This window comes from Monomorium pharaonis, chromosome 5 (assembly GCF_013373865.1).
Source record: "Monomorium pharaonis isolate MP-MQ-018 chromosome 5, ASM1337386v2, whole genome shotgun sequence".
Lineage (NCBI taxonomy): Eukaryota > Metazoa > Arthropoda > Insecta > Hymenoptera > Formicidae > Monomorium > Monomorium pharaonis.
Genome location: NC_050471.1, coordinates 1,679,560 through 1,687,500, shown reverse-complemented (window position 1 = coordinate 1,687,500; position 7,941 = coordinate 1,679,560). Strand labels below are relative to the sequence as shown.

The 7,941-nt window shown below is 35.9% G+C and overlaps 1 protein-coding gene across 1 annotated transcript; it reads right to left on the bottom strand.

The window, feature by feature from the left end:
* Positions 1–884: 884 nt before the first annotated feature.
* On the bottom strand, positions 885–6,787 carry LOC105831549 (putative uncharacterized protein DDB_G0271606). Its single transcript, XM_028192951.2, has 3 exons — positions 4,013–6,787; positions 3,253–3,355; positions 885–2,502 (listed from the first exon to the last, which is right to left on the bottom strand). Exons 1-3 carry the CDS (start codon positions 4,022–4,024, stop codon positions 1,553–1,555), a joined length of 1,065 nt encoding a protein of 354 aa, XP_028048752.1. The 5' UTR covers positions 4,025–6,787; the 3' UTR covers positions 885–1,552.
* Positions 6,788–7,941: the final 1,154 nt, after the last annotated feature.

Genomic DNA, 7,941 nt, shown 5'->3' with positions numbered 1-7,941 from the left:
GCGCGAGAACGCCGATGAATAAAAAAAAGGAGGGAAATTTCGCAAAATGAAAACGCGATTACGTTCGCAATCGCGGCGGCGATTCGACGGGTGCATCGATACGCGAAGCGTGAAGGCCAGTGAAATGTGGATCGACGATCTTTCTCGTCCGGAGAAATGTTATCCGTCGCTTTTCAATTTCTACGTGAAAACGAAAACGGGAACACGTGTGATTGGGCGATACGCTTTTTTTTTTTCTTGAAATCGCGCATTATAATAAGTGTTCTCGCCTTGTGACGTCGCGCACCGATGACGAAATCCGCCCGATCGGATTTCTAATTCCATATATTGAACGTTGCTTTTTTTTCTTCGCGATCAATAAAAACCCAATTCCCTTCTAATCGCGGGACGCATACGTGAAATCTATTAATAAAAGTAATGCGTTACAACAAGCTGTCGCGCATACTTCAGTCATATGCATTCACGCCGGGCAGTGATTTCCGTGAATTTATGTGACTCAATCTGATAAGGAACTTCTCAGATTATGCCGTTCAGTTTCTCACTTCTTGCAAAGTTTATATATCTCAGACGTGCTCTTATCGTCGCGAATCTCTGTCGTGAGACGGAATATCGCTTTCTAATATCGTAGGGAGATCACGGGTATCTTTTATTTAATAGAAAGCTAAAAATCGCCTGGCTTTCTATTTGCTCTAGTAGCGTGGGAAATATCCTCATGTATAATTAAGCAGATCACGCGAAGCTTCCTCAAAGGAGTAAACTGATCGTTTGACTTTTATTTATATTCTCGCGCGTTTAACTCACCCATTTACGAGCGGAAGTTTCCGCAAGCTGAAACACTAAAAGCGAGGATTGCGCTACTGCTGAGGTGAATGACTTCCACTATGCCAGAAGCGGAAACGATTTATTTCATACAAAAAATTACATTCTTCGCTTTACCGTGCAGTCAAGCATTATCTAACTTACACACATACGGAAAACTCGATACACTTTTATAATTGAGTGAAATGAAAAATGAACAGAAAATTAATCGAAAGGAGATCTAATGGACCGACTCTGTCAATTCTATCTTAATGGATTTTCAGTTATGACACATCATTAATTACTGTGTCTAATAAACGCCAGTAAATTTCAATTAGGCATTTTTTAAATCAATTTTATTGAAAGAAAAATTTTCTTTTCAACAAATTGTTTTACATTAACTGTATTTAACTCTAAATAAACTTTTTTTCTAATTAGTACATCTAATTCTATTTGACAGGTGTCGAACATTCATTTTCGATCGCCAAAGAGAAAAATCGCAGTGGCTTCCTGTCAAATACACAGTAGTACGGGACATACGTCGTTAAAATGTCAACAAGATACAATAATTTAAAGCGTGCAAAACACTCATCTTAACAAAAGCTGATGGTATCAAGAAACTACATCCGCGAGTGAAAACGGGATTCAATTCGAGCGTCTTGAAGCCAGCTGTCTTTTCTTCGAAGAGAATCTTACCGAAAGAAAAGGAAATATTAAATTATATAAATCGTGTTACATAGGCCACAATTCGCGGTCAATGGCGCTGTTTCTCATCGACCGGCTTAGCCTGCCGATACTCCGCGTCGACATTGTCATCGTCCGGATAGTAAACCTTGCTACGATAGTAATAAGGCCCCTTGATATCGTCGGACAACGGTTTGGGGATGAAAACACTCTTCGGCGTGAACTGAATGCGATTCGCTGTTACGTCATACGGTATCTGCGCCTGATATTGCAGTAATTGCTTGATCTCCGAAGGCATGTTCCTGTCCAAATACAGAGTAGGTAGCGGAGGTTCGGGTATGGTTTTCAACGGAAATGCGACCTGTTGTTGCTGCTGTTGTTGCTGCTGCTGCTGCTGCTGCTGCTGCTGCTGCTGCTGTTGTTGCTGCTCTTGCTGCTGGTACTGCTGTTGCAGTTGCTGTTGCTGCCGCTCGTACTCTTGTTGCAGCTGTTGTTGCTGCCGTTGCTGCTGTTCGTAATCCTCTCTGTAGACGATTTTATCCTGACGTCCAACTCTCCTGTCGCTACTGTACTGATATCTGGACGGTAGTTCTCTAGGCTCAATCGACTGGTATCTCGTCGACGGTTGCAAGTAGGCACCACGGGGAATTTCGGAGGCGGCCGGAACCGGTTGAGGCTCGCGTTGCTGTGGCGCCGCCGCAAAGTGGTTGCCACCGTAAATGAAGGACGTGGGATCGACGTAGGGAGCTTGCGGTTGATAGACCGAATTGATCAGCTGTTTGATGTGACCTGGCACCGCCGAGTACGGCTTATAGCTGTAGTATTGCGGTGCCTGGGCCTGCTGAATCTGCTGGGGCTGTGGCTGAGGCTGTGGCGCCGGAGCACGTTGCAGGGCTGATTGCTGAGCCTGTCGAAGACGATGGGGCGAGCCGCCCTCGGCGCGCTGAGGTCGCTGAGCGTATGCCCGCTGCGACCGCAGTTCGCTCTGGGGCACGAGAATCTCCCAGGTGATCTTCGAATCTGCAACACCGAGTTAAACGCTCCGTCACTCCGACATTGACGTCGGTCGTCGATTATCGGTGCTTACGCAACGCTGACCCAAGTCAGCGGGGTATTACAAAGGAATTATTCTAAAGATCTGGGATGTGAAAATCAACTCTTGCGTGCGTTACAATAGTAGTAGCGGTAACAGCTAATTGCATTACATTGGGACCAAGGTTCCCAAAGCATAGAACAGCAGGTCATGATAGCGTTAAAATAATATTAAAATCAGAGCTCAAACAAAAAAATTTTAATATTGCATGTTTGGTCTGTTTGAATAATTAACAAGTAAAAAATTTAAGCGTCCAATTCGATCAGTGATCGATCTGTTATGTCTATTCATTATAGTTAAAAAGTAAAGATAATAAAAAGAATTGAAAATGCTGGAAATAAAAAAATAGTTATTCTGCAAGTCTTTCTTATATACAGTTTAATATTAATATATCAAAAAATTATATTACCATTATAACTTTTAATTTAAAATTTTCTAAAGTAACTTTAAACGTAAAGTTTGAACTGTTTAACTATTTGACATTTACTCTTAAGATTCGAACTGTCCAAATTATTCGATCACCTAATATTTCTAAACGCTAATTAAAATTAATAATAACTAATTAAAAAATAATTCTTAATAATCATTTTAAAGCTATTTTAATGTCGTCATGACTTTTTGTTCTACTTGGGATATCTTCAATACCTAATAATTAATTAAAGAAACTTTGTACTCACCGTCATTATCAACGTACTTGATGTGCCCCTGTGGGGCGCGAGCAGACCTTCCTACATTTTCTGTTTTCGCCCACACAATTGATATCACCACAGTAAGAAGAATCTGCAAGTAAATTTGTAACATTAGTATCGATATATTCAGCATGTTGTCATATACATACAATTAGTTCCACGTTAAAAGTACAGAAAGAACGATTTTACTGAAGTGTTTAAAATTTAACTATATAAAGATGGATCTGAAATTAATTTTCGTAAACCATCAAAATAATTATGCTCGAAACATTCAAGCTAATTGTTAAAATATAAACTTTTTACTTTATTTTTACTTTATTTTCTTATTACTATTTACTTTGTTTACCATGTTTAAACATTTTAATAATTATCTTTATGATCTAACAAAATTCTTTTCAGCTTTGTACTTATAATTAAATTTTTAGGTACTTCAGCGAAAACATTATCGTTTCCGTGTAATAAAACTAAATAAATATTTTCTTAAAATGCAACATTAAAAACTATTCACAAATAATTGTGTAATAAAATCATATTAATATCACCAAAACGCAATGTATAATTAAATAAGACAAGTGTCAAAATAACAAACAATTGTTTCAGAGACCGATCGCGAAGCATGGTCCATATCCTTAAGAGTCACACGTTAGGAAAAAATCCAATGAAGTAAAATTTGGATATTGGAATATTTCGCGTCACCATATTAATATTAACACGACAGAAGTGCAATCTGAATATTTTGAACACTCACTGGTAGTCTCATGGCTGTGCGTGCGGAGAGAGATGTACGCGGATTGTCGCGTCGAGTTTACTCGTAGAAATCAGCCGGCGGAGTCGGCGTGGCTCTTCTATATAGCCGTAGTCGCCCCAACGTAATTGGTGACGCGGGCACGCGGATGGTGGCTACCTACTTTTAGAGTAATTCTCAGGTAATGCAGGACAAAAGACTTCCCACTCGAGGAAGGATGAATAAAATTGCTTTCGCGAAGGATCGAAAACTCAGAATATTTATGAATCCAAAAGATACCAATATTTCTTATTTAATTAATTACTTCACAATATTGGACAATGTGCACAATAATTTTTTATTTGAGTTTTTATCTTACAATTCTTTGCACAACTAAAACTGTTGCAGTTAAAAAATCTAATTTATCAAACTTACAGAGAACGATTGCACATACCTTAGTAATATAAATTGCATACAAAGAAAAGTGATTATAAATTGAAGAAGACAAAAAATTTTGAAAGTGAATAAAAACGTTATAAACCCGACCTTAGCAGATAGTTAATATATATTTTAAGTAGTAAATAGAAAATACTTTGTCTAAATTTTAACAGGATTTTTTAAATTTTATTAAAATTCTTCAGAGTCCACGACTATCACAACTTTGTAGGTACATTCTAAGAGAAAATTCTCTATGAGTGGTACTCCTTTATTTAATCCGTTTAACAAATTATTTAGTACAGGAAAAGTTGGTATTATACACATTAGATGTGTTCTTTCAGATAAAAAAAATAAAAGGGTTAAACATGTTAAAAAACGTTTAATCTTCACGTTCTCCGAAACGATTTTTCAGAATTCAAATACCAGAATGATGAAATCGTTAGGCTCCATGTGATCCCGAGTATTTTAACGAGACTAACGGTGACGTAACAAGAAACATTGGCGTGGTGTTTTTTAGCTGAATCGCGCGTTTCAGAACGCCAAAGTGGAACCGTTAAAGGTTCGCGTATGCACTTAAGTTGTCTCAAATGAGGAGTAACGACGAGGTAGAGACGAAAAGAAAGCGCGCTATGTGGCAGCAAATGCCCGTAATAATTCTCATTGCGATACAACAAAGTATAGAATTACATAGCATTGCACACACATGATGCAAAAAAACGAGTCAGAATAGGAGTCTCTCGTTTCGTGCATTCGAATATTTCCTTACATTTAACAGTGCGAAGTGATAATCAACATAATTCCGGAGTAATAAGAAAAGACACGAATTAGAAAGAAAAGAATTTCAAAATAGATTTTAACTGTTCAAGAAATTCTATCGTTTAAGTACAGCGTACGATTTCTTTAGAAACTCCATGCACATTTCTCGATGTTTCAGAAAAAAAGATTAATATTAAGATACTTATTATTTCCTATTTCTTAATTTTACCTGCATCGATTACGCTTTCATCGATTCTGACATAAGATTTTGCGCACTTGAGAGAAGGATTGGCTAAACTCAATTATAAAATGGAACATAATTTCCGGTAACATGAATCAAGCTCAAAGTAATGCGGATCTTCCTGGTCAAACGATTAAGGCGATTGAAAAAAAAATGCTCTTGACGTTGCCCATTCTCAGCGGCGTGTTGTAAATAACATTGCTGTCTCTCTTTTTCTCTGCGTTTTGTATAATTAAGTTTATGACGCGCAAACGGTCCGCCGCGCGCTAAACGTTACCGATCTGCGTCAGGCGAGCAATCCGCGATAGTTCGCCGAGAGCCGGACGAAATTAAGGGGTGGAAAAGCAGCCGAGGAAAGAAAAAAAGGGGTATCTATAAATTCCGCGAGATAATGGATCCACGTTGGCTTTATTGCCGCGCGCGAAAAGGAAATCTCTCGTATGGCGAGATAATTGCGTGACGCTCGCGGACCACTAATGCGATGAGAATTGCAACGCAACCGTTCGTGAGCAACGATCATTATCCTGCACAACTTAAATGCACTGACGTATTAAAATCGCGTAAATTAAAGCTCCATAAATGCCTGGCGTATCCTGCTGCTTTTCGTAGGTAGATATGAAACTTTTACGCTTGCTCTACTCCGGTAATCCCGAGCCAGTGAGAAGTGCATTGCTCCGACGTTGTATATTACATTAATCCCGTGTTCAATGTTGAAATAAGATATATGGCTTCCTTCTCTGCATGATTTTATTCTAGAAGCAGAATTTTTTACGTCAATCAAATCTCCAAGCAATTCTTCCGCTTCCAGCATAGAGGAGAAGGTAATATTGTGGCTACTCATTTATATTTTGTACAATAACTTTATTAATCAATATTTTTAATTTAAAAAAACTTAGAATTTAATTGAAAACTGAAAATCGCGCGCGCGATTGTATTCATCAAAGTATTCTTTGATAGTTTCCAAACTTAAAATTATATGACGTATTTATTACGTTGAATAAACTTAATTAATATAAAAATGTTAACGACACCGCATAATGGGAACAGAAATAGACATGATAATATGATTCACTACACAAGAATATATTTTAAAAATTATAATTTTAATTTAAAAAGAAAACACAGTGTTTTATTGTAAAATTGTATATTTATTGAAAATAAAGAAAAAATACTGTAAAATGTATGCAAATGTATATACATAAACATAAGACTTCTATATATGAATTACAGTTTTGAAAATCAATAATGAAAATAAAATGTATGTTTCTAAAATTATAAATTAAAACTACAATCAATTTACTTATCAGTTCACTTTAAGAAGCTATATTAGCAAAATCTCTATTACTGTTTAATTTTGCATTTTTACGCGAAATGTGTACAGCCGAATAAAAAATTAAATAACAAAAAAATAAATGTATATACATTTGTAATAATTCGCTCACATTTAAAGAGAATAAGAAAGTATGTGTAATAAAATGTGTAATTAAAATGTACCTTGGGAAAGTTTCGAAATGCTTGAAAGTAAAAATACCGTATGATTATTGCCGACCATTGTACATACCTATTAGCGCCACTATATGACGGCAGACTATTAAACAAATAATTTCATAAGTAATTGCTAGAATTTACAAGTAATACTTACGCGGTCTATAATACCAACTTTTCTTGCACTAAATAATTTGTTAAACGGATTAAATAAAGGAGTATTACTCATAGAAAATTTTCTTTTAGAATGTAGCTACAAAATTGTGATAGTCGTGGACTCCGAAAAATTTTAATAAAATTTAATAAAATCCTTTTAAAATTTAGACAAAGTATTTTACAATATAACCAATATACAATCGAGTGATGGACACATATATTGACAATAAAATATTTTGGGGAATATTTATAATTATTTATTATATTAATAAATATCAAGCCGACATTTCAGTATTCACATGATCGCTGAGCGATTATTATGTAGTAATCAAATTATCTAAAAAGTTTAATTGAGTTTCAGATTAATAATGACAATTATTTTCCAAATATAATTAAAAACATTTTTTTATTTTTGTAGAAAATAAGCCTTTGTATAATATAACTTTAAAGCCATATATCTTATTTCGGACACTTTGGAGAAAAATTTGCTCAGGAGTCAATTTTAAGTAATTAAGAATTAAGTACTGTGTTGGTATTTTATGTTCACACAGGGTCATTTTTGAGCATCCTTCTTCAAAGTTCATACATGTTAGTCTACGACTATCTTCATCTTGAGAATAAACTCTAAAAGACAATTCTCACCATATATGTACGTGCATAAAATTACACAGTCACAAAATTAAAAAAGTCGTCTGTACCACGGACCAGACTATGATATCCTTACGTATTTCGAGCCGCTGAACACAAATCCGGTGTCAGAATTAATGCATCGCCCACCATTTTCCACGTGCAGAAAAATTATTGCATTTTTTAGGCAATTTTTAGGTCACTTTTTTGATAAAAAAAAGGGGTGATGATGACCAATTTTGACAACAGA

Excerpts from the sequence above, each read along its gene's own strand:
- LOC105831549 (XM_028192951.2), bottom strand. Across the intron at positions 2,503-3,252 it reads CAAGTACGTTGATAATGACG|ATTCGAAGATCACCTGGGAG; the intron begins GTGAGTACAAAG and ends TCGGTGTTGCAG.